Raw genomic sequence first — 27,603 nt, forward strand, 5'->3', positions numbered from 1 at the left:
TCCATGTGCCAACATATATTTATGCCTGTGTCTGTAATTTTCACTCCATGCATCTGAAGAAGTGGGGTTTTTTACCCATGAAAGCTTATGCCCAAATAAATCTGTTAGTCTTTAAGGTGCCACCGGACTCCTAGTTGTTTCAGAAATGTAACTGTTTGATCAATAAGGCACAGAGGCAACTCACCCATACATACAAAGATCCCAACATTGTTGTTAAAACAGGGAGAACAGAAATGGAATATTTATACAGCTGTTGCAACCTGCTGGAGAACAACAGTTCTTGAACTGACTTTGCATTGTATAATGGACTGTTAAAACAAGTTCAAAGAATGTGGAGGAACTTTGTATAAACTATATGAACTTTAAACTGGACATTTCAGCAGCTAGCAGAGTGTTGATGGAGAAACTGCAACTTGACCAAGCATAGCATGCAAAGTTGGCTATTGGATGCACTGCAGAGGGGCCCATGAAAAGGACTTGCAGCGATAAGTTGCTGACCAAAGCAAACAAGCCAGTGTTCAATGTATGTCCTAAGGTGGTTGTACCAACAGCTATGGCCTAATGTGTCTTACACAAGAGGTGTGACAAGATGTTTTGGAAAAAACCTCTGGAAAATTCTAGCCCCAGCTGCAAGAACTCAAAGGTGATGTCTCATTCCCTGATTGGATGGTGAGAGGACAATTAGGGCCCATAATGTAGGCTGTCTGACCTACTGGTTAGAGCCAGGAGTAGAATCAGGGTCAGAAATCACACCAAGGATCAAAGCCAGAGTCAGGATCCAAAGTCACACCCAGGGTTAATACCAGAGTCAACAATTAATACCTGGTCAGGGCAAGGATGCAGGAATCAGGCATAGTGACAGGGACAACATATGGTATCAGGAACCAGGCACCCAGTCTCAGACGTCTGGACAGCAACAGGCCACACAACTAATTGCTCAGACAAGGGATGGGACAGGAAGAAGAAGAGGAGGCCAATCAGCAGTCTTCTGTTAGTCATCTCACCCTGGTGAGTCAGTGGTTGTAGCCTCTCCTGGTGGTGTATTAGCAGCAGTACCCTTAACTAGTCCTCAGAGCTTCATGGTGTAGAGGATCAAGCACCCGCTTGGCAGCTCTAGGGGCCTGAGCTTGAGACTTGCAGTACCAGATACAGACAACCTTTCAAGTTCTTTGTGTCTACATGTGCTAATAAGATCTTGGGGCTAATGTAACTTGTTTGGGAAGTAGGTTAAAAGGGTATACTGCTATGGACCCATTGGGATGGAGACTTTAGTGAACTGGTATGTAAGCAACTGTCTTATGCTTTAACTTTGGATTGCTTTTCCTCTGTTGTGTTACCAACTGCAGAGCTCATAACAAATTAAACTGACACAAGTGAGGTCCTATTTTGAGCGACGTTTAGTCAAAAGTCTAAACAAAATCCCTTTCCAGAATAGTGGTTAAGTAGCAGTTATTGTCTATTGTGGTTGTATTATTTGATTCTGAAAACCTGGATAGTTAACATATCAACCAATTTTTTTATATTATCAAAACTGTAGTCCAACACTATTTTTACCTCCTTATATCCTATACTTTTGGATGCTTTTGCTAAGGATAGTTACGCTGTTGAAACTAAAAGAACCCAAAGAAAGGTGGCATGGGTATTCAGCTAAGTTTGCTTAACTAAGATTTGCTTTATACCCTATCTTTCTTACAAGGTTCATAGTGTAATTAAACAGATTCTTGCCGGCAAGTAGCCAGATCCTGATGGATTTTCAAGCTTGCAAATTTGTCTGATAAATTCCCAGAATCCTCTGTCCCCTAAATCTATGGATGAAGCACATGTTTTGTTGACTTTGAAACCTGCCAAAGACAACATTTATTTTGCCTCTTATAGACAAATTTCCTGACATTTGCCAAGGTGCTCTGTGGTCTGCGCTGGCTGCTTATTAGTTTCTAGATGGAGTGTAAACTGTAGTTTTTGACCCTTAAATCCCTAAATGGCTTCAGGTCTTCTTACTTGAGGGAATGCCTCTCTCCCTGTGCCATATTACCACAAATAAGTGGAAGCTCTCAAATTTGATCATTCTTAGTTTAAAAGATGGGGAGCTGATAGCAAAATGTTCACTATGTAGGACTGTCAGCTATGGACCTGCTCCCTCTTTGGTCTGAGCCCAGACCCGCACACCACAGAGCACGCAGCAAAAGCTATTTATCAAGGGAGTGCTTGTGCTGTCCAAGCACAGGCCAAAGTAAGGGCTGGCATGGAAGCTGCAATGCCCCAGGAGAATCAGTGGAGGCAGGTGATTCAAAGAAACTAACCACAAATACCAGCTAGACACCCATCAATCAATGACTATAAAGCTCCCAACCTTCACGCAAGCCTTGACCTCCATCACGTCCCACCCCCTCCAAAAGCCTTGAGGCTTGACTGTGCCCTTGCCTTATGCAAGGAAAGTGCAGGGAAGCAGAGAGGAATAAAGCAGACCTTGGTTGAGCTATGTAATGGCTCCCCAGAATCACAGCCCTGAGATCAGGAGCAAAGACAGGTTGCACCTTATCTGCTCCATGGAACAATTGTGCAGAGAGGGGCAACCATGGAGTAGATAAAGAGTCTTTATGATATATTTTATACATAAATATGTATAAGCTTGAATATTACTCTGTCCAGTTTCACAGAGTTTAAGGCCTGAAGGACCACTAGATGACCTAGTTTGACCTCAGTGAAGGCACAGAGAAGGGAAGTGACTTGCCCAGGGTCACGCAGCAAATCTGCGGCAGAGCCAGTAATAGAAGCCAGGTTTGCTGCCTCCCAGACCAGTGCCATATGTGCAGCCCCACACATTGCCAGTTCAGTAAATTAAATTAATATATGCCATCCACACATCTTCTGACACAGGGATGCTCAGCACTGGCCTTGAGTCCTGTGACAGCAGAAGCTGTGGACCTCCCTTTGTTATTTTTTTTTTTAAACTAAGTGAAGACAGCTCTAAATAATAATAAATAAATAAATATACACTGACATGAATTGATCCCTCTGACCGAAAGGGGAAAGTAACTGGGTTCCATTTCTGCAGCAGAAAGCTGGGAAGACATAAAATACCAAACATATTTGTAACAAAAATGAGTTACTAAGTTTGGTATGTATTTCAACGCATCATCTCCCCCACCCTCCCTAAAATCCTTAGGCCAGCCCTGTGTATAGCAGTAGGACTCTGGTGAAAAGGAATCAGTTACTGTTAGTTTTTGTGCAAGGGTGGGCAGCAAATATTTCTTTCAAAGGTGAATCCAAGGTCAGTTCTGTGTGGAAGACAAGAATCCACAGGCTGGAATCTTCTGCTGCTTCTCTGAGCAAGGAAGATGAGCAGGGCTGGATTACCCAATAGGCACAATAAGCACGTACTTAGGCCACCAGCAAAGCAGGGGGCACCAAAAAAAAAAAGATTTTTTAAAAAAAAATTTGATATTTCAAAAAAAGTATCAAAGTAGTCATCATGAGAAAAATCAGAACTTTTTTAGACTTCCTTACACTCCACTATACACACTTCCCCCGTTTTTCTGTTCTCTTTTTATTACTTATCCCCACCTAAACCAGGAGAGTGTCCTGCTAACGTAGATCGAAATAATGCGAGGAAATCAGATCCTGTCATGTATTGCAATAAATTTGTTTTATTATTGATATATTCTTCTGAGTTATACGTACTTGATTCATTTTCTTTCATATATATATAGATATAGATAGATGGATATAGTGTACATTGTGTAATATTGCGCATCTACTTACTACGCTATAATTGATACACTTGAAGCTCATATGAAGAGGAGAGGTGAAGTGTACAAAGAAGTATCAAATAGATTTTCTTTTCTAAACGATGTGAACTTATCTGACGAATAATATTCACAAGGTTTCCAAGAGCTAGTTGACTCATACCCTGTTGACTTGAATATGAATCTCTGTGGAGAAGTACGGCAGTTCCACTGTTATATGCACGCAAAGTTTAATGAAACAGGAAAAACGAAATTCAGTCACATTGATCTTCATGACACAATACTGAAAGACGGAATACAATGTGTGTTTCCAAATGTAGAAATCGCACTACGTATTTTTCTAACATTGATGATTACTAACTGCTCCACAGAATGCTCTTTTTCTCAGCTGAAAAGAATAAAAAACCCTCAGAGAACAACAATGTGTCAGGACAGACTTGATTCACTTTCCCTAGTGTGTATGGAAGCAGACATGCTTCGTCGAGCCAGCTTCGATGAACTTATCCAGAATTTTGCAATCAGAAAATCTAGAAAGAAGCTATTTTAATTTCAGCATACATGTAAGTTTTGTGTCATTTCAAAAAATAAAATTTTATTTTATGGTATAGTATTGTTTTTATTTTGAATTACATATGGGGGGCACAATAATCTTTTCCATTCTTAGGGCCTTTAAAGGTCTTAATCTGGCCCTGGAGATGAGCATACCCAACCATCTGCCAGTGAATTCCTGCACCTGAGGTCAATTTTGGCAAGGCACAGCTTGGGGACATGGTGCATTCTCCAGCATTATAACCAAGCACAAGTCCTGTGAACGATGGAGGGAGCTGCCTGGCTGTGTGTGCAGTGGGAAGGGCTCCCTATTCCCAAGTTCCCAGCCTTGCACACTCGTGCACCACAGGGCAGGCGTTAGACCTCAGTACATGAAGACTTTCAGGACACAGGCGCCAACTTTTGTTGGTGCCGGTGGGTGCTTGCGCCTGCCCCGCCCCTATTGGATCTTTCCACAAATCCCCGCCCCAGCCCTGCCTCCTCCCCCAAGAGCGCCACATTCCCCCTCATCCCCACTCCCTCCCAGGCTTGTTGCATGAAACAGCTGTTTTGCGGCTCAAGCGCTGGGAGGGGGAGAGAAGCAGGATCAAGCGGAACGCTCAGGGGAGGAGGTGGAGCAGAGGCGAGCTGGGGCAGGGAGCTGCCAGTGGGTGCAGAGCACCCACCAATTTTTCCCCCTGAGTGCTCCAGCCCCGGAGCACCCACGGAGTCGGCGCCTATGTTTCAGGATACTTTAGGCTGACAGCACAATGTAAAATGGAAGCTTATTTAGCATGTATTTCTATTATGTATTTAAAACACCTCATACTCAATTGGTATACACTGACATAGCTCCACAGAAGACAAGGGAGCTGCACTGATTTTCTGCAGCTGACCATCTGGACTGCTGTGTTTTCATTCTGGGGGGAAATCAATAGCAAATTTCTGTTTTGTTTGTCTTTTACTTCTACATACTGTAGTGTTACTTGACAATATGATGTAAAATTTCCTACTGCAAGTCAATATCACAACTATCAATACTTTAATAAGCCAGAGAGTCATAATTCCAAATTCCATTTTGGGAATCACTTGAAGTTGTTTTGATAAATTATTTCCTCTAGAAACCAAATTTTCCTGACCTGTTTGCAATTACTGCACTAAGGTAGAAAGAGTTAGACTGGACCAGAGGGATTTGCTATCTTGCACTTCAATCTTGGCAAAGATCTATACTATAAGCACTTTCTGAGAAATTTCTCTAGAGATGTCAGCTAAGCATGCCAGAGGCTAACCTCTTCTTTTGTGATTTGTGACTTGTATTTGCATGATTTCACACTTAATCCATAGTGTAGACTGTCAATGGACGTTATAACTCAGAATTAGCAATCTAATGTGTGAAGATTGATTGGAAAAGCCTAGAGATCAATTTAAGGTGAAACTCACATGAAAGTTGAAACTTAATTTTCAGAATGAGTCCAGATATAGCTCCGCAAAAGTATAGTTTTAGTCCTATTTTTTCATTAACAAGAAGTATCTTGTCATATTCATAGCTAGCTCTTTGGCCTACTTATGCCCATATATTTACCACTTGTAAAAGGAACATGTATTTTCCCTATCTTACAGCTGTTGGGCTTTCATAAGCAATTCTGTATTTTAAATCCCTCGTGGCTTCAAAGACTAATAAGGCTATATACAGTCTAAATGATGACAAAACAAAATTCCATCCCTTCCTAAACTAAATTTCCCCCTTTGACTCCAGCTCTGTAAGAGGATGAGCACCTCCATAAAGCCACTGGGAGCTGAGCACTCAGATGATTGGGTCCCTTCTTCTCCAAATGCACTCACTGCTCAAAAATAGATACAGCATCTGTAAAAAAAACCCAAAAACCTGTATCTACAGCTGTTCTCATTCAAAGTGTTTTATGTTACTTATTATAATCCAGAAATTATTAGCAACTGCCACAGAAGATATTCTAAAAGGCTGGTGTCTTGGTGTGTGTGTTTAAAAATTTTTATACGTTTTTTTTTTATTTCCACAAGAATCTATCACTTTCTTTTGCAGCTCACAGGTGTGTAGGGCTTGCAACAATAGAGTTTATATGTAAAGGTCAGCTAGTGTGTTCCACATTTTCCACCTAATCCTTATGGTCTTATCTGCCGCTATTTTCAATATGTGCTAAACTGGGAGTTAAAAAAATTGTGAAGAAGGTGAAAATGATTGATAATCTGCATTCTCATGAGTTTCACTATAGCACTTCAGTTCAAATATAAGGTGAAACATGACAACTGCTATGTAGAAATTGATTTTTTAAATACTAGTTGGAAATGTCATTTATCAAATAAAACAGTGTCTCATAACTCAATGTCCACTTATGTGTCTTGAGTGACAATAGCTGATTAACATCACAGCTCAGAAAGAATGAGCATTCTCCTATAGCTTGCTTGGTAGAAGCTTAATGTTTACTATGAGTTTAAAGAGTATTTTTTAATATTTGGAAATTCTTACATAGTTTTATATCGAAAGATGCCCCTCCCTTCCCACTGTTATCTTTGTTATAATCAGTTTGTCTCTAAACTACATGTAAAAAAAACAAAAAAAAGGACTGAAGTTCTATAATAGCTATGGAACAAGGAACAATGGCAAGGAACAGATTAATTCATATGACCCAGGAAAGAAAAGAAAGTCTATCTTCGTTGTGATCTACTGATTATTTAACAAAATTGGGAATCAGGACTCAAAGGTCTCAGCCCTAGACCAAAGACTTTACTAAACTGGGATTAACACTAAACTTGTATCAACAACATAAGGAAAATAATCCAAACCTTTCAAATCAATAGATGAGTCAGAGCTGCAAAATTCAGATCCAAAGTTGGAAAACTCCCAAATGGCAGGAGTGTTTGGTTCCAGAGTTTTGGTTTAGCCAGTTGTAGAGAATGGAACCATCCATTATAGTTTGCATCTGTGATCTGGCACCCCTCCCCTACAAAAGTTCAGTGATGCTCAAATGGCCTGGCTTGGACCCATCTCTAATTAGAGCTATAACTTCTTTAAAAATAAAACATTTGAAATCCAAAAACACTCTGAGTTAAGACCACCCTAAAACGAGTAAAGGCCTGAAAGTTGGAAATGCAGAGTTATGGGGCCAGATCCTCAGCTGTTGCAAATTGGCCTAGTTGCACTGACTTACATGGTGCTGCACCAATTTACACCAGCTGAGCCTCTGACCCATAGTTTCTCAAAAAGGAGTAATTCTACCTCTTCACCCCTTCACTCTGCACACCACTGGTCCTAGCCTATCTTGGATGTTTTGTTGAATGACATACCCTTGGCTCTGAATCCAGGATTAGCATCTAATATTTGAAAAATGAACAGCATTAAGATAGATATTGGGTTGTCTTTCTCAGGCTTCTGTTGGAATGCTGGACCAAACTGGATTCCTTTCGGCTAAGAACAAGTTATCTCTAACTCTCATGCACTTTCTCCTTGACATCATTCCAGAGAAATTCAACTGCCTTGATGTTTCATAGAGATGCACAGTAGCATTGTCAGGGAGAGGACCACATGCTCATGCAGCCATTGCTGTACTCTGAAACAAGGCATGGCATGTGCTGCCTTCCTTTCTGCCGTGCTGGCTTCTGACAATAGCCTCTGCAGCAGAGTCTGGGGACCCTGAGCCCCACTCCAACACCTCTTGACAAATCTAGCAGTGCCAGCAGTGACATTCAGGTTAAACCTGTTTTTCAAGGATATTTCACACTTTATGAACTCTTCGAAGGTGACCTTGCTAGCTCTAATCATACCTTTTTACACTTATTTTAAATGTTAAGTAAATCTGGTTTTCATGAGGTTTTTATATATATAGCTAACGTGTTCTGTTTCTAACGTGGCTGGGGTACATGTGTAAAATGTTTAAATCACATTAAACATACCCAAAATATAATATCCTCCATGCTGGTATCTTGACCTTATTCAACCATATCAAACGCTGGCTACCAGTATCAAGTGCTCTTTAAAAAAAAATTATCTCATATCTGGGTCAAATAAACTCTGCATAATTAGTAAATATCTTGTTCATCTCTCCGTTACCTGTAACTTGAGAGCTCTTCTCATCTTTGATAGCATTAAGACCAACATCTCATTGTTTACATTACTTCAGTCAAGATGTCAATAGCGTACCCAGTTTCTCTCTCCCTCCCAATAAACAGATCCTAACCAAAAAACTGCAGGTTCAGCTTTTCCATGCAAGATCTTGTGTTAAACATGTACTTGGCATCCGGAAGCTACACAACAATGCTTTCCTGTTCAGTGCTCTGTAGTTATGTCATTTGTACCTTTCTTCTTCTAAGTTAATTTGTTCTTGTAATTTGTGGTTTTTTAATTTGCTGAGGCACAAGGTGACCTTGTGATTTAAAGAAATTTGTCTAGGACATGAGATATTACCCTCTATTCCATTTTCTTGAGCCATCTGAGTTTATGAAGGTTAAACCTGTAAAAGCTCCAGAAATACAAATTTCACAAGTTAGAATGGGAACTGTCCTATACTTCATGCACAAAGATGCAAGGTCTGACAGCTACTTAAGGAGGCTATGCAGTTCAGAGTTGCACTAACTTGATGTTTCAGAGCTATTTTTATTATGCTATAATGGGAAACAAACTTAATTAGACCAGTATCTGTACCTTATGCTGCATTGTGTATCCCAAAGTGAGTATTATTTTTCTACATTCAAATTAAATTTCAGCTTACTAGTAAAGAAAATTGCTTACCTGTAATAACTCTTCTGTAAAGATAGCATCAAATTACTCAGACTCTTGGCTCCTTATGTTGGAAACACAATGTCCCAAGAATTCTGCTAGCTTTTAGGACCTCTGCAGTACTGGTAGTTGAGCCCCCACCCAAATCCCTCTATTCCAATTGTCAGGGTCCTCCTTAGAACAATCCAGTAACTTCCTGACAACACAGCAAGCAAAAATTCCCATAAATACGCTGTTGAAACAAACACAAAAGAGTTATCTGCCAGGATGAACAAAAATCAATATAATGAGCAGAGTTTGGTTTGGTATGTGGGTGAGTGGAAATCTTGTGTAGTCTTCAAAAGAAAAAGAATTACACATGAACAATTTTCTTTACTTTAAAGGCTAGATTTTGCATTATACTCCAGCCCTTTCACATCACCTGAGCTGCACAAAGGAACCAGATTCTAACCATAACCCACCAGCAAAAAATTTCGCTAAAGGAGAAGGAAGCGAACTGGAGGAATGCTGGCAGCAACATTTCCTGCCCCAGCTGTCCTGATTGCAGTGTAGAGGGTGCTAAGGGTGGAATCTGTTCCCCTATGATGAGCCTCCATTGGCATAAGGTCCCTTAGGACTAGCACTTTCCCGTTTGCCTCTCTACAGTAGAAGAGTTTGTGGAATACAGTGAACAAAGCAGGCCTTGGTTTCCTTTAACTCTGTATACTGACCTCAACCTTTTCACCAAAATGATTCTCCACAGAATAGGAGAGGTTGATTAGCTTCTGAATGATACATATATGCAGCCATGGATATCTAATTTAAAGCAACAGCTCTTACCACCATAATTCCTGAATCAAAGGTTGCCAAACCAAACCAATACCTTACAAAGACCTCTTTTTCATCTCCTGTCTTTCTTCTTGGGAAGAGACTTAATTAGTGAAAACACTATTCTACTATTATGTATTATGCATATTATCATAATACCAAGGAGCCCCAGTCATGGACCACGACCCATGAAGAATGAGGGGGGATTTGATAGCTGCTTTCAACTACCTGAAAGGGGGTTCCAAAGAGGATGGCTCTAGACTGTTCTCAATGGTAGCAGATGACAGAACGAGGAGTAATGGTCTCAAGTTGCAGTGGGGGAGGTTTAGATTGGATATTAGGAAAAACTTTTTCACTAAGAGGGTGGTGAAACACTGGAATGCGTTACCTAGGGAGGTGGTAGAATCTCCTTCCTTAGAGGTTTTTAAGGTCAGGCTTGACAAAGCCCTGGCTGGGATGATTTAACTGGGAATTGGTCCTGCTTTGAGCAGGGGGTTGGACTAGATGACCTTCTGGGGTCCCTTCCAACCCTGATATTCTATGATTCTATGACCCCATTGCGCTAGCAGCTGTACAGACACAGAAGAGAAAGACAGTCCAAAGAGCTTACAATACATGGATACAAACAGAATGACAGGGGAGCACCAGGGTTTTTCCTTCTGAGTGTGAATACATATTCTCTCACTCTGTTCTCCAAACACTAAACATATAGGCCATGATTCAGGAAAGCACGATTCAGGACAGCACATGAGCATGTGCTGAAGTACTGTCCTGAATCAGGGCCTTAGTCACAGACAGCTCAAGGAGTAATATTGCCTAAGTTGTTCCAAATCTTTCATCTTCTGCATGTTAGTTCTCAATCAGAATTGTGCTGGCCCTACATCAAACAATTGTATTTCATGGAAGAACAGTTACGAGTTCATGAATACTACATTGTGTAAAGATATGGCTAAAAACTGGTGCTTATCATTAGGGAAAATGTGGGTAGGAAAGGATTTATTTTATATGCAGGAAACAACAGATATTTCATTTTGTTTGCACAGAAGTCTGTCTCTTCCTGATATGAATGCTAGGCTGCAAGCACATTTCTGATCAAGGTTAGTAATTAAATTTAGCAGCAAATATGTTTTCTTATCAGGTTTGAGAATTTTTTGCTACCTCAGTGATTTATGTCATGTTGACCTCAGATCAAGGCTGGTATTTTTAATTTAACTGAGGAGAAATTCCTTCATTTTCCAAAAGCATATGGCTTATTGAGGATTCTTTACATTTCCTTGTTATGTTGGGACTGACTTGAAATAGATTGGATTGTTTCTAAAATGCTATTCTGTTTTTTATAAAGGTCATCAAACCAAAGCAAAGGATCAGCATGTCATTCTCCTTGAGTATGTGACTGTTATTACTTTATTCTACCTAATTTAATCATCAAACATATTCATCTTATGAGACGGTAATATTCTTGCAAGTGCGTTATATTTCGCAGTATGCCTGCTGATTAGGCAGAAACAGAGAAATAACTCATCAGAAAATTACAAAAAAAATTAATCATCAATAACATGTACAGTAAAGATTGCAGTACTTGGTAGTCACTAATTAAACTCCTTCATTCTCAAACGTACTAGTCAAGGCTTAATAGGAGGCATGTATACATACCCAATGACTGAGTATAGATCACATAACCACTCACTAAAGGTTTACACTTCTAATTGTGCAAGAAAGATGGAGGAATGTATTTGTTTCTTTATGAGGAACTTTATGTCTTAACTGATGGTGCAGAAGATTGTCCCCTGTAGTAAGCATGATATTTCATGAGTTGCAAACTACATCCTGGCCTGCATCATTAAAATCCTGAAACAGAGAAATGAAAAGATAATGTCAAAACACAGATGACTGTGGTTGTTTGTTATTATTACTGAAGTCCCCCAAAATATGATAGATGTTGTATAGATACCTAGGATGACACAGTCCCCACAAACAACAATTTACAATCTAAGGCCTCAATCTTGCTAGCGTGCTTAACTTTATGCACTGTGAACAGTCCCATTGACTTCAGTTGGACTATTCACAGTGCATAAAATTAAACAGGTGCAAAAGTCTTTGCAGGATTGGGGGCCTAAGGCTCTGGTCCTATAGGTGACAGTACACAAGCAGACGGCTACATGCACACAGAGCCCCACTGAAGTCAATGGGGCTCTGCAACAGTGCATCACACTATAAATTGCAGGTTAGGAGCCTAACAAAATGTATATGAAAGTGCACAAAGAAAAACTATCACTGAAAGGCACTGAAGAGTTCACCAATTTACCTACTAAAATCCCAGTCTGAAACAATTTGACATTTAAAGCTCAATCCTGATCTGAGATAGAGTTCATTGACAGATGAATAAAACTCACTGGCACCTATATGGGTTCCTTCAGTCAAGGATCTCAAAATAATATACAAAAGTAGGTATCATTATTACCATCTTTTTACACACAAGTGAGGCACATGTACCCAGGTTCACATAAAAAGTCCGTGGCTGAATCAGTGATAGAACCCAAGGTCTCTAGACTCCCAGTCCACTACTGTTATCACTGGAAAACACTGTCTCCCTCACTGGCCATATGAATTTGCAAGCACTGTAGCTGCCTTTAAAAGTTATATAGAGATGCACTATTATGATTACTCAATCAGGACTAACTACTTAATGTTTAAATCAGGTTTGCTTATCCCCATTCCCTGCCCCCCGCCCTGCACATCTGCTTACGAGTTTTACTTTTAAGAATTATTTATTAATGTATTTGCATTTATACATACACTAAAAAGGTGGCTTTACGATGCCTGTGGTTTTCCCCATGGAATTTAAACTAATGGTTTAGGATTTACCTACCTGAAAAACCACCTCTGTCCCCACCCCACATTATCGTAGTAGATGTCATCAGAGGCACTTGAGCTGTCATACACTCTAGGAGTCCTTCCCGTAAATTAGAGACCCACCTCTAAAATAACACTTCAGTATCCCTAAATGGAAGCTATACTGCTCAGTACAGCCTATAGCCAGCAAGCTAGCCAACTTAAATCACCATCCTGCTCCAACAATTCTCCTCCGGCTTTTTTCAAAAAAGGTTGAAGACTAGCTTTGCAGCATACCCTACCTCTGTGCTGCTATGGACCGAGGGAGGTTCCAAAGCCCTTAGGCCTCTTGCTACATCAGCAGGGCATCAGCTCAAGCACTTTACTGATTTACAACACAAACGCATGGCATGCTGGGATGGTGATTTCTTTGGTCAGTATGCGCTAAGCCATTTAGGGCTCTATAGATCAAAACCTGTACCTTAAACTCCTCCTGAAAAGCCACAGACAGCATAAAGCCACCCTCAGGCCCCCACTCAAGTTCTGTGTCCAGGAGAACCTGGCCAGCCCTGAGGATCAGGCCAGTGTCCAGCAGCTACTGTGAGATGATTGTAGAACAGTCATGGCTTCACCATGGCTTTCATGGCTTTCAGTCATGGCTTTCACCTTCCCATCCTCAGGAACAGCATTTCAAACAGGATACTAGACACCCTGAATCAATGGATGCTACCAGATACGATGGTATCCTCAAGAAAAGGGTAGGGGAAATCCATGCCCTGAAGCAGTAATTTTAGCAATAATAATATGGATCGAACACCATGATTTTATATCATATAGTTGTTACATATAGGTAGAAAGTAAAGTATTACATTTATGAGGCAAAATATATTTCCTTATTTAGTCAAAAAAGTTCAAACTGGAAAGACGACATTTTTAATAGGGAGGATAATAAAGTAGTGGAACATCTTACTAAGGAATTCAGTACCCTTTCCACCAGTTGGAATCTTTACATTGAGACTGGATGGCTTCTAAAAGGTATGCACTTGTTCAGCCACAAGTTACGGGCGGGGTGAAATTCTATGATGTGTTATACAGGTGGTCAGACTAGACTATCATGGTCTCTTCTGGCCTAAAAATCTATACATTTACTGAAAAATTTAAAGAATGCCTTCAAAAAATGTGGGTCACAAATCAATATAGGAATAAAGGAACATTTTCACTTGATTCTTGGACAAATGCCAGAGCCTTAGGGCAGGTCTACACTTAAAACACTGAAACAGTGCAGCTGTGCCGCTGTAGTGCTTCAGTGAAGATGCTACTATGCTGATGGGACAGCTGCTCCCATAGGCATAGTTAAACTACACATAGTTACCTCCATGAGAGTGGGGTAAGCTCAGTATAACTGCATCACTCAGGGGGTGTGGATTTTTCACACCCTTCAGCGACGTAGTTATACCAGTGTAAGTTTATAGTGCAGGCATGGGCCTTATATTCCAGCACACTAGTGAGATATTTTCAGAATCAGGCATATTTAATCTCCAGTTTCTATTGTTTTTTTAAAAATCTTAAAGCCAATCATTTCAATCCAGCTCATTTTGCAAATCAGAAAGGAAGAGAATAAGGGGAAAATTAAGTATTAACATCTTTCGTACCTCTATAGCACAACATGACATGACATTTGAAATCATCTTTTTATGTTCCTTTTTTTTTCATTAATTTCTTCTGGTATGGGTTCCTCTGCAGGCTGGTTTTGTTCGGATTCTCCCTCTTTGTCTACAAAATAAATAAATAAATGTGATAAAACATTTTATAATTAGATTCTTTGTTTTACTTTAAAATAATACAGATTTTGACTGCAATAAGTTAGTCTCCCTAAACTATGTAAAACACTATATAAATACTAATTTATGCTTTCATTAAAGTAACTAGTACCCTTTCAAGAAATAACATTTATAGCTCCAGGAAAAGAAAGCAAAAACAACTTCCATGCTAAATAACCATGTGTCAGCGTTCACTAGACATGATGGACTCAATTCTGTCCCCAGATATGTACGTAGAGCTCCTATTGATCTCAATGAGACATCCACATGTCCAGTTGAGTGCAGAATGTGGTTGGATTATCTTATTTCTTCTTCTCACTCTTCATTGGCAGTCCCTCCCCTGGCCTATGTTTCTTCTGTCTTCCTGCTTTGTAGTTAAAAAAAGAGCAGCTGGGGCTTCTTCTCTTCCCCTCCAGAGAGGCCAGTGTAAAGGCTCTGGGCTACACGGATCTTTTTGTCTCTGAAATTAAGGGGGAAGGGGGAGGCAACTCACATCTCCACTGCATTCCAAGAGCGGGGAAGCCTAAGTACAGCTACTTCCAGCAGAACGGTCACAGGTGCCAAAAACGGGATTTACAATTTAATAAACAAACAGATAAATCACCTAAAAGCTACGAGTAACCACTGCCATCTAGTCATCTAATTCACTGTTGTCTATCTAGTCCATTAGTATCATCGCTTTAAGGACAGTTGTTTTTGTGGTCAGATTCAGCAACAACTCTTGTCCTTTCATGGTGCATAGGCCCAGGCAAGATGTAATGTTTCACAGCATGTATGGCCTTTTGCAGGTCAGAAGTTGGGAGGAGTTTTTATGGATATTGATATCTGAATGATAGTTTGAGTAGACATCGTTTGTGTGTTCTGTGCTACTGTGAAAGAAAATGGCAAGAGGTGATTTTTTTTCCTGACGCAGAAGATCTGCCAAGGCAACAACCAAGAATACGCAACAAAACTAATGCATGTGAAAGTGATGCACCTGCATGCTTACAGAGTAGGCAGATTCACTGAAGGAAGTCAAACAACTAGGCATAGTTGATCACAGTTGTTACAAAATAGCCAAGCTACTAATGAAAATAATATAAAACTAAAATAAAAAGGGAAGACAAAAAGCAATATCTAAAAACATTATATGTTCATCAGGCATATGAAATATATAGAGTACATTGTATATGTAGTATGTATATATACATAAAAAATACATACACAAGACATATACTGTTTGCATATACGATTCTGCATTCACAGTTTATAAAAAAATCAATGAAAGCACACTTTATTTTGTTACTACATTCATGACACATTCCTCTCATCTGTCATCTACTCACAATAAGTCAACCAAAGATTGAAGACATATGAAATCTATATTTGAGAAGAACAGCCAATGGTGTGTGTTCCATAATACACTATTTGGCACATCAGTAAAGCTGCCAACACAGAGAACAAACGGTATTGCAAGGATATTGCAAAGCAACCCATTTTACCACTAGTAGCCAGAGCTGTGCAAATAATTAGCCTAATCTTGCATTCCTTGGGCACCAAAAGCCATCACTGGAAGCAGTGGAACTTTTAGGTGTATAAAGAATGCAGGTTCAGAACCTCTAAGAGTTCCATACAAGAAAGAGTTTTGGAAATAGAGCAGGTTTTATACAATATATGTTGATAGCTGAACTCTATCAAATCTGTTGCCACAAAAGTAAAAAAATCAAATAGGCAAATGAACTAAAAACTCCAGTTCAACAAAAGAGACTGGAAAACAGTACGGAAAATGACAAACACCAACTCAGCAGTATTAAGGGGTTTTCAGAAAGATCCACAATAGGTTTTACTGTAAAGCCCTCCTCCCCCCATAGAGTATATAAAGTAGGACTCTATCAGGGTAAAAATGCAATAAGCCTCTAAGTACATCTTTGCAGACCCATGAATTAAGAAAGCCAGTGTTGCATATGGTTACCTTTATCACCAAATCTGGAAGTAACAGAACCTGTTTACAGAAAAAAATCGAAGTGTATAATGCTATTGTCCTCACAACATTACTCTATGGATGTGAAACATGGCCCTGTTATCAATGGCACATTAAGAAGCTTGACAGTTTCCATTTGTGACACACATAACATCTTCTGGGCATCAAATGGCAGGATTGGGTGTCCAACACAGAAGTTTTGGCAAAAGCCGGTTTGGTTCGTATTGAGGCTCATTTGATTTATGTCCAGCTGGGATGGGCTGGTCATATAATTCATATGCCTGAGACCTGTCTATCAAAACAAATACTATATTCCAAATTAAGCTCTGGCAATTGTAAATGTGGAGGGGAGATGAAACACTTCAAAGATACTCAAAACAAAATCTGCATACGATGAATAGTTCTGATCTGATCTTCGAGCATCTGGCAGCTGACCACATAGCACGGCACCATGCTGTAAGCATGGGTGTCTGCAACTTTAAGAAGACGTTCCACAGCTGGAAGCACAGCGCCAGGTACAGAAACAACATGGTTGTCAACACAACCAGACACTGGCTCTATGGATCCATGCAAAGATCCCCTGCTACAAACTATGATTGTTGAAGTCACCCTCAAAATCAGGATGACTGGATAAAAGAAACATCTGCGAAGGATTACAATTCTCTGAACATCAGCAAACAGCTAGTATTTCACACATAAGATTTTCATATTCTGAACTGACTTTTTTGGCCAGAAATACTTAATAACCTCTCCACAGCCTTAGAAATAAATATCCCCTAATCAAGATATTATATGACTCCTTGTCCTTCCAAATTAATACACCCTTACTATTGACAAAATGGCTCATAATAGCCTTGACAGTCGGAAAAATAATAATTCTCATGAAAGGGTGAAATAGTGAAGGTCTATCTCACACTAAACAGCTAATAGCTAGAATACCGTAGTAGTAAAGATCACACTACTGGAAGAATAAAGAGGAAGACAGTTCAGAATGGATTAGATGAATGAAATAACTACCTAGGACAAGCATTAAAACAGCCCTCTTGCTGTAAGTAAAAGCCTGAGTCCACTGCCTTGACAAGGAAATAAATCTCTGCACCATAACCACAGTCATCAAATGTTAACAAATTGTTATTTTGAATATAAAATAATATATGAACCTATGTCTCTGCAAATTTCTCTATCACGAAGCAGTTACAGAACAGATTTTTAAAGGCACAACTCTGCATGCACCTGATGTACACCAGCCAGGTGAACACATAACTACATCTTTAAAAATGTGCATCTAAAAATACCCAAAATATGTACTTTATAATTCATATAATTAAAATACAGTACAGTTAATAACAAACTATTTCCAGATGTGTCTTCCAGTGAGGTGTGTTCATATAATAAAAGGTCAAAATGTTATAATACCTTTACATTATAACTTTGCAAAAAGAAGCATAGGCACAGTGTCCTACTGCTATGTTATGAAATTATGAAGGATATACACACAGTATTATAAATCAGATATGACTGTGATATGACATGAAAGACTGCATGAAACACCTAACTCAGGCCCTGATTCAGAAGTTTATTTAAGCACTTGCTTAAGTTCCATTGACTTAAATGGGACTAAAGCACATGCTTAAAGTTAAGTACATGTTTGTGCTTTGTTGAATCAGGGTCTCAAATAACAGTAACATTGGATAGGGTGACAAGGTGGGTGAGGTAATATATTTTCTGAGACAAACTTCTGTTGGTGAAGAGACAAGCTTTTGAGTGACAAAATTAAATACGGTCCCATGGAAAGAGCAGCATCCTTTGAAATCCATGCAATAAAGACCATCTATAGAAAAAGTAGGAATAGAACGATAATATTCAGTATAAAAATAGATTACTTCCGTAACCCCCTTTCAATAGCAAGGCTAATATATAGATATTTAACTAAATTATTGAATATTAAACTAAAAAGACCCTATCACATTATGATCTCCAGTTCAATGAAAACTAAGCACTCATCTGCTGCATCTATCCAGAAATAAATAGTGCTACTGTATTAGCCATCATCTTTTAATTAAGTTTCACTTCTAAATGAAGAAAATGAAAAACAGAATTTTCAGTCACAATATTTACCCTAAACACTGGACAAGGAAGCAGTTCTACAATATGATGTAACTGAGTGAAGTGTCCAGTTATAGAATAATTATTGTTCCTGGGCCAGATTTTCCCTTGGTGTAAATCCACAGAAGTTAAAGGTCCATAAATGTAACTGATTGTTGTCAGGGGTCTGATTTCCAATAAAGAAAACAGGAAAGAGATTGCAGGAATTGATAGCAGTACATACAGTAACATTTGCAGTAACTAACTGACATGGCGTTCTAGTAAAATGGTTGTTTCATGACAGGAACCTGTACACATCTCTTTTTTTTTCTTCACCTAGCAGATCACAAATCTCAGTTTCTGCTAAAAGGACATCATCATCATATTCTCCATGACATACTCATTCCTACAATTCAGAATGATGTGAGTTACCTGACATAAGTAGCCCTAAAAGAAGTGGATGACAAGAGAAACAATAACTTGTACTCATTGGGAACCCTTTCTGACTGCAGGTGAGGTAGGTAAGCATTATCAACATTTGACAGTGGAAGTAACAGACACAGGATCTAATTGTGAGCTAATGTACAACTCATGTGAAGTCAATTAAATTGTAAAATAAAATTGGAATTTGATCTAGTATGACTTACACAAAGTTGCATGACTCAAAAATAGAAGTGGGATTACCCACTATCCCCGTGCCCCCAGCACCCTGTTCAATTCTCTGTAACACAATGCCTCTCAGAAGAACCTAAACATATCTCTTCTCTCTGTATCCAGTACATCTAAAAACAAAACTGAACTTTAAAAAAGGCATTCTATGAAGTTAATCTTTCTTACAATATCTACCAAAGAACAGCACGTGAAATAGGGAGAAGCCCTGTATACAGTATTCCAAGTATACCAAATTAATGGAAAGAAGGGAAGTGAGAGCTAGAGAATAATATAATTTATTTGGCTTTGAGTAGGCTGATTCTGCATGTCTGAAGTAGATGTCAAAATAGACAGGATTTAAATTAATCACAAAATCACAATGAACCTTTAAAATTAAAAATTGTTGATCACAAGGCAAGTCAATTTAATCAGTCCTTTTGCATGCTCCACTGATTACTCCAACACTTCCTCATTGTCCATTATATCCAAATACTCTCACACTTGAATTGTCCACATGATCATCAACATCCGATGAAGTGAGCTGTAGCTCACGAAAGCTTATGCTCAAATAAATTGGTTAGTCTCTAAGGTGCTACAAGTACTCCTTTTCTTTTTGAGAATACAGACTAACACGGCTGTTACTCTGAAACCTATCAACAATCAAAGAGATTAGCCTGATTTGAAATCTGAAAGGGTGCTCAGAACAAAACAATTCTTTCACTATGTCTTCGTCTATATTAGAGGCCTTTGCCAGTGTGGTAATATCTCTTAGGGCTGTGATTTTTCTTTTTATGACATTTTTATACCATCAAAAGTGTAGATGCAATTACTTTACCAACAAAAACGTTTTTTCAGGGAACTGTTATAAGCCATACCAGCAAAGCACTCTTTTGTTGGTGTCAATTGCATCTACACTTGGAATGTTTGCGGTTATAATTGTACAGGCGTAGTGATACCAACAAATCGTTTCTAGTGTAGACAAGGCCTAAACTTAATCACAGCAGTAACTTTAAAATCATTCTATCTTTGTCCTTTGATTTGTCTAACAGCTAAGTAAGTTTTAAAAATTAGACAAGATGGGTCAAATTCTCACAAATGTGTGTAAAAACACATGAACTATTGCATGCCAACCCTGAATGTCCATTTCCTGTAACTGTGCACATAAACAGCTAGTTATATGCATAAATGGAAACCGTCACACAAAAAGAGGTGCATGTGATGGGGTGTCCACCCCACACAAGGTCTGTGGGGTTACACTGGCTAGCTGGGCCAATTAAGTCCCCAGACTGCATCTGGAGGAGTCAGGGAGCAGGGATTAATTAGATATGGCTCGACTGGGCAGGAACAGGAGGAGCCTGTATAAAGCCCAGGAGCTGAGAGCAGCTAGGGGCTGCAGGGAAGGAGTCTGCAGTCACCCTCTGGAAGAAGGGAGGTATGTTTGGGACTATAGAGGATAGTCTACAGTTACTCCCTGGGAGGAGGGTGTGTGAGTGGCAAACCCAGACTTCAGGGAGAGCCAGAAAGGTAGGAAAGGCTCAGGGGAAAAGCAGCAAGGTATGGCATAGGGCAGAACTTGGGTGCTGATGAGATGGCCCCAGAACTGGGTCCTGGAGTAGAGAGTGGGCTCATGTTCCCTTACCAGGCACTGGCGAAGTGGCACAGACCAGGCAGGGGAGAGCGGACTTCCTGGGACAGTTTGTCCTGAAAGACTTTGATACCCCGAGAGATGAGGGCGCATAGTGACCTGGCTTGAGGGCCAAGTTACAAAGAAGGAGTACCTGGAGTTCCAAAGATGGGTGGAGAGACTGCCAAAGGAAAGTGCAGCATGTGGAAGGAGCTAATCCCCAGAGTGGCCAGGAGGAGGCACCCCTAGTAGTGAGTGAACCCCATGAAATTGCACACATGGTTTTTGTAAAGAGAGATCATGCCTCACTAATCTATTAGAATTTTTGAGGGTGTCAACAAATGTGTGGAAAGGGTGATCCAGTCTGAGATTGTCCCTCACCAAAGGGTCTTAAGCAAAGTAAGCAGTCATGGGATAAGAGGGAAGGTCCTATCATGCATCAGTAACTGGTTAAAAGATAGGAAGCAAAAGGTAGGAATAAATGGTCAGTATTCACAGTAGAGAGAGATAAATAGTGGTGTCCCCCAAGGATCTGTACTGGGATCAGTGCTGTTCAACATTAATGATCAGGAAAAGGAGTAAACAGTGAGGTAGAAAAGTTTGCAGAAGATACAAAATTACTCAAAATAGTTAAGTTCAAAGCTAACTGTGAGGAGTTACAAAGGGATCTCACAAAACTGGGTGACTGAGCAACAAAATGGCACGTGAAAACCAATGTTGATAAATGCAAAGTAATGCACATTGCAAAACATTATCCCAACTATGTATATAAAATAATGGGGTCTAAATTAGCTTCTTCTAGCATTTGTAGTGCTTGCCGAGCCACCCAACAGCCACTTAATAAGCTAAATTAGCTGTTACCACTCAAGAAAGAGATCTTGGAGTCATCATGAATATTTCTCTGAAAACATCTGCACAATATGCAGCAGCAGTCAAAAAAACTAATAGAATGTTTGGAACCATTAGCAAAGAGATAACAAGACAGAAAATATAATGCCACTATACAAATTCCACGGTACACTCACACCTTTAATACTGCATGCTGTTCTGCTTGCCCCATCTCAAAAAAGGTATCTTAGAACTGGAAAAAGTACAGAGAGAGCAACAAAAATTATTAGGGTTATAAAACAGCTTCCATATGAGGAGAGATTAAACAGATTTGGACTGTACAGTTTAGAAACTGGATGAATAAAGGAGCATATGATAGAAGTCTATAAAATCATGACTGGTGGGGAGAAAGTGAAAGTCATCCAATGAAATTAATAGGGAGCAGGTTTAAAACAAATATAAGGAAGAACTTCTTTACAAAATGCACAGACAATCTGTTAAACTCATCTTTAGGGGATGTTGTGAAGGCCAAAAGTATAACAGTATTCAAAAGAGAATCAGATATGTTCATGGAGAATAGGTCCTTCAATGGGTATTAGCCAAGATGGTCAGGGATGCAATTCCATGCTCTGGGTGTCCCTAAGCCTCTGACTGCCAAAAGCTGGGACTGGACAACATTTGATAATTGTCTTGTTCTATTTATTCCCTCTGAAGCATCTGGCATTGGCCACTGTCAGAAAATAGGTACTAGGCTAGATGGAACATTGGTCTGATCCAGTATGGCCATTCTTATGTTCTTAAATTCACAATTCCAAGTGCATTTTGCCATGCCTCCTGTTATAAGATTCAGATAAACTCTTTTCAGTTTATTGTAGAGATAACAACATCAATAGAAACCATTTTATAGCTAAGCTTAATACATTGAAAAGGAAGGTGGAAGTTCAGAGTTCATATCTGTATATGAAAGGAAATGTGAGCTTGAGGTCTAAGTACAAAGTAGGATCCATAATGTCTTGAGTTCTACTCTTTACTCTGTATCCCCATAATCTAACCACATGCTATCCAGCAGACATCTATTTAATAGCTCACATTGTTGTTGGTGTCCTTCATGACCAAAGATGATGCTGAGGCGGTTTTATGTCTTGATGCCGAGGAAGGGATTACAGTCTGTGCCTGCTGAGGTTTACAACTCTGCCTGTATCCTTTAAGATCCATACTGCAGTTAATCTTGAATTGGGTAAATCCATCATTGACCACTGCTTGCCAGCATGATCTGTAAACATCAGTCCAGCTGTCAAAATCAACATTGAACTGTTTCAAGTTATGTTTCAGTGTGTCCTTGAAGCGTTTCTTGTGCTGCCTCATATGCAGTTGCACACTGTGTTTGCCAGACAGCTACTGCTTTGGCATGCTGGTGTCATCCATCCTCAACACCCTACCAGCCCAGGGTAACTGTGATGTGATAAACATGGCTTCAATTTGTGTAGAGTGACTACATTCCAGAACCTCATTACTGGTAACTTTATCTGCCATATTTGATGCAAGGTACGGCATACAGATGTTGTAAATGGAACTTATCTAGCAGCTTAATATGATGCCTGTAGCAGGTCCAGGTCTTATGCCCATACAAGAAGTTTGACAGTACAACCACTTTATAGAGTTTAACTTAGTTTGAAGCTTAATAACATGTTGCTGCCAGACTGCCTTATAGTTTGACAGATGATGAACTGGTCTTGTTGATACAACTTATCAGCTCCTTGTCTACAGTAACATCATTCGACAATATACTACCAAGATAGTAAAAGTCTGTAACAGCATTCAGATGTGTGTTGCTGATAGTGACTTTTGGTTTCATGTAGGGTTTTCCTGGTGACATGACCTCTGTCTTTTTCAGATTGATTGTCACCCCTTACCTCTCTGCAGACTGCGTGAATCTGTCTGTAATCCATTGAATATCTTCTGGAGTATGTATCTCTAGGGCACAGTCATCGGCATACAGCAGCTCATAAATAATTGCCTTGAAGATCTTCATGGAAGATTGCAGCCTGTTCAGATTAAATAATTTTCCTGAGGATTGGAAATTTATCCTGATACCGGCATTCAGGTTTTTTGTAGCATCATCAAGCATTGCTGCATAGAAGAGATTTAAAAAGAGTGGACCAATAATGGAGCCCTGCTTAATACCATTAGTAATAGGAAATGGGTTGGACAGAACACCATCTACTATTTCCATCATGAAATAGTCTCAGAACGTTGGTCAATTTTTCTGGACAACAAAACTTACATAACACTTACCAAAGGCCAGGTCTACTGATGGTGTCAAATGCTTTAGCCAGGTCTATAAAGACAGGTGCTGTTATCTGCATTTCTTATGCATCTGATGGACTACCAATATCAAGTCTGCCATACCTCATGTTGGCCCAAAACCGCATTGCGATTCCAGTAGCGTGAAGTTAATGACGGGGTGGGGGGAAGCCGAGGCACAAAATGAGATCATACTAGCTAGGGACATAAAAGGAAACAAGTACTCCAAATATATTAGAAGCAAGAGGAAGACCAAGGACAGAGTAGACCCATTACTCAATGAGGGGGGAAAGACAACAACAGAAAATGTGGAAATTGCAGAGGTGCTTAATGACTTCTTTCTTTCAGTTTCCACCCAGAAGGTTGGTGGCAATTGAACATCTAACATAGTGAATGCCAGTAAAAATGAGGTAGGATCAGAGTCTAAAATAGGGAAAGAAGAAGTCAAAAATTATTTAGACAAGTTAGATGTCTTCAAATCACCAGGGCCTGATGAAATGCATCCTAGAATACTCAAGGAGCTGACTGAGGAGATATCTGAGCCATTAGCAGTTATCTTTGAAAAGTCATGGAAAATGGGAGACCTTCCAGAAGACTTGAAAAGGGCAAATATAGTGCCCACCTATAAAAAGGGAAATAAGGACAACCTGGGAAATTACAGACCAGTCATCTTAATTTCTGTACCCAGAAAGATAATGGACCAAATAATTAAGCAATCAATTTGCAAACACCTAGAAGATAATAAGGTGATAAATAACAGTCAGCATGGATTGGTCAAGAACAAATAGTGTCAAACCAACCTGATAGCTTTCTTTGACAGGGTAACAAGCCTTGTGGATAGTGGGGAAGCGGTAGATGTGGTATATCTTGACTGTAGGAAGGCTTTTGATACTGGGTATGTCTACAATGGAAACTTCAAAGTGCTGCTGAGGGGATTAGCTCTGAGTGCTGGAAGCCCGGCTCCCAGCGCTCAGAGCCTGTCTACACTAGCGCTTTAAAGCACTCAGACTTGCTGTGCTCAGGGGGGTGATTTTTCACACTCCTGAGCCAGCAAGTTAGAGCGTTATAAAATGTGAGTGCAGACATACCCACTGTCTCACACAAGATGGAGCTACTACAAGGTGAGTGTATAACTTGTTGGAAAATCGTTCCCAGAGAGTAGTTATGAGTGGTTCACAGTCATGCTGTAAGGGCATAACGAGTGGGATCCTGCAGGGATCGGTTCTGGATCCGGTTCTGTTCAATATCTTCATCAATGATTTAGATAATGGCATACAGAGTACACTTAATAAAGTTTGAGGATGATACCAAGCTGGGAGGGTTTGCAAGTGCTTTGGAAGATAGGATTAAAATTCAAAGTGATCTGGATAAACTAGAGAAATGGTCTGAAATAAACAGGATGAAATTCAATAAGGACAAATGCTAAGTACTCCACTTAGGAAGGAACAATTAGTTGCACACATACAAAATGGGAAATGACTGCCTAGGAAGGAGTACTACAGAAAGGGATGTTGGGGTTATAGTGAATCACAAGCTAAATATGAGTTAACTGTAACTCTGTTGCAAAAAAAGTAATCATTCTGGGATGTATTAGCAGGAGTATTGTAAGCAATCCATGAGAAGTAATTCTTCTGCTCTACTCCACGCTGATTAGGCCTCAACTGGAGTATTGTGTCCAGTTCTGCGCACCACATTTTAGGAAAGATGTGGACAAATTGGAGAAAGTCCAGGAAAGGTCAACAAGACCTATAAAAGAAGATTGAAAAAAAATGGGTTTGTTTAATCTGGAGAAGAGAAGACTGAGAGGGGACATGATAACAGTTTTCAAGTACATAAAAAGTTTTTACAAGGAGAAGGGAGAAAAACTGTTCTTAACTCTGAGGATAGGACAAGAAGCAATGGGCTTAAATTGCAGCAAGGGCGATTTAGGTTGGACATTAGGAAAAACTTCCTAACTGTCAGAGTGGTTAAGCACTGGAACAAATTGCCTATGGAGGTGGTGGAATCTCCATCATTGGGGATTTTTAAGAGAAGGTTGGACAAACACCTGTCAGAGATGGTCTAAATACTTAGTCCTGCCTTGAGTGCAGGGAACTGGACTAGATGACCTCTCGAGGTCCCTTCCAGTTCTATGATTCTATGTTGCATAGTAGATGATCAAAGAATATTTTAGTCAGAATCTTTCCAGCCATGGAGAGTAATGAGATACCGCAATAGTTACCACAACTGGACTTTTAACTTTTCCTTTTGTATATGGTGACAATGGTGGTGTCTTTGAAGTCTTGCGGTACATCTTCTGTACTCCGCGTATTGAGAAATAGTCTTTGCAGTCACCTCAGCAGGATCTCACCTCCATACTGGAATATTTCTGCAGGAATGCCATCAGATCTAGGAGCCCTGAACTTCTTTGTGGCACTGACTGCAGTGCTGACTTTGTCACAGGATGGGGTTGCATTCATGTTATTACATGTTGGCTGATCAATTACTGCTATTAATGTCTTGTCTCTGATGTTGGACAGTGTGTTAGATCACTTAAACGCTGTTGTCACCACTGAAGGATTTCTCTTTTGTCAATAGTCAGTGTTAGGCTGTCCACACTCTTCAATACCACTGTAGTGGTATGTGTAGGAACATATATGTCTTCAAAGCAGCACAAAATCTTTGTTCTCATGAGGGTCAGCATAGCCCTGGATTTCATCTGCCTTGGCATTCTACCATTGATTCTGTACGTCTCTAAGCTTAGACTGGATCTCGTGACCAGGGACCCTAGAAATCCATTTCCCACAGAAAAACATGGAATTTGCGTTTTTATAGAATCTTTAATTTTTACATTTTGTGAAAAAATAAAAACATATATTAACTATTAACTAAATTTTACTGAAAGTACCAGTGTTACTTATTCAGTATGAGCAACCTCCCCCTCTTGTGGTTGATTTTTGAATGTGATTTAAATTTACATGGCTAACCATACTCCCTTACAAGTGCTATGCCTCTCTCAGGTCGGCTGGCAGTAGCGTTGTTGCATAAAGTCCTAATAGTCCATGAAACATTTATAATTGGTGTTGTGAGCCACCTACATTCAAATGTGTGACTACAACCACCAGCATCACCACACCTGTGGCTTTGCCACTTGCCCATCACTGTAAAACTTTCCCCCATCATCAGATCACGGGCATGAATTATTTTCTGTGGTGATGGCTTGTGTCACACCATCCATGCTCTCTTTTCCATTCAGCAGTGCTCCAGCAGCACGCATTCCCAAGAGAACTGGTAAGAGTTAGGGTTCAGGCTATAGCTGTCAACGTGGAATTATTCCATGAGCCCTCTATAGCAGTGATTCTCAAACTTATTTGATTGGGACCCCTTTCTTTGTGTCTGCAGTCGTTTACACACACACACACACACACACACACACACAGTACACATACAGCAACCCAGCTCTGAAGACAGAGCAGAGAGCAGCGGCTGCTGGCCAGGCACCCAGCTCTGAAGGCAGCACCGCTGCCAGCAGCAGCACAGAAGTAAGGGAGGCAATGTGAAAAGTGGTATTTGTCAATATCACTTTTCACAGCAGACTTAACTCCCCATTGCCACCCTTACTTCTGCGCTGCTGCTGCCATCCCGAGGTTGACAGCCAGAGTCCTGCCACCTCCAGGTGAGGGACTGAG

The 27,603-nt window shown here is 39.9% G+C and overlaps 1 protein-coding gene across 2 annotated transcripts in view; it reads right to left on the reverse strand.

Moving 5' to 3' along the window:
• Window positions 1–11,395: 11,395 nt before the first annotated feature.
• The window catches only part of DCDC2C (doublecortin domain containing 2C), a 107,623-nt gene continuing 91,415 nt past the window's right edge, over window positions 11,396–27,603 (reverse strand). For both annotated transcript variants that reach the window (XM_084623925.1, XM_084623924.1), the window contains exons 12-13: window positions 14,316–14,436; window positions 11,396–11,679 (exon numbers count right to left, since the gene is read on the reverse strand). In XM_084623925.1, the coding sequence (XP_084480051.1) occupies window positions 14,348–14,436 (89 nt within the window). In that variant the 3' untranslated portion in view covers window positions 11,396–11,679; window positions 14,316–14,347. The remainder of the gene's footprint in view (window positions 11,680–14,315; window positions 14,437–27,603) is intronic.

This window comes from Lepidochelys olivacea (genome assembly GCF_965140295.1).
Source record: "Lepidochelys olivacea isolate rLepOli2 genome assembly, chromosome: 3".
Classification (NCBI taxonomy): domain Eukaryota; kingdom Metazoa; phylum Chordata; order Testudines; family Cheloniidae; genus Lepidochelys; species Lepidochelys olivacea.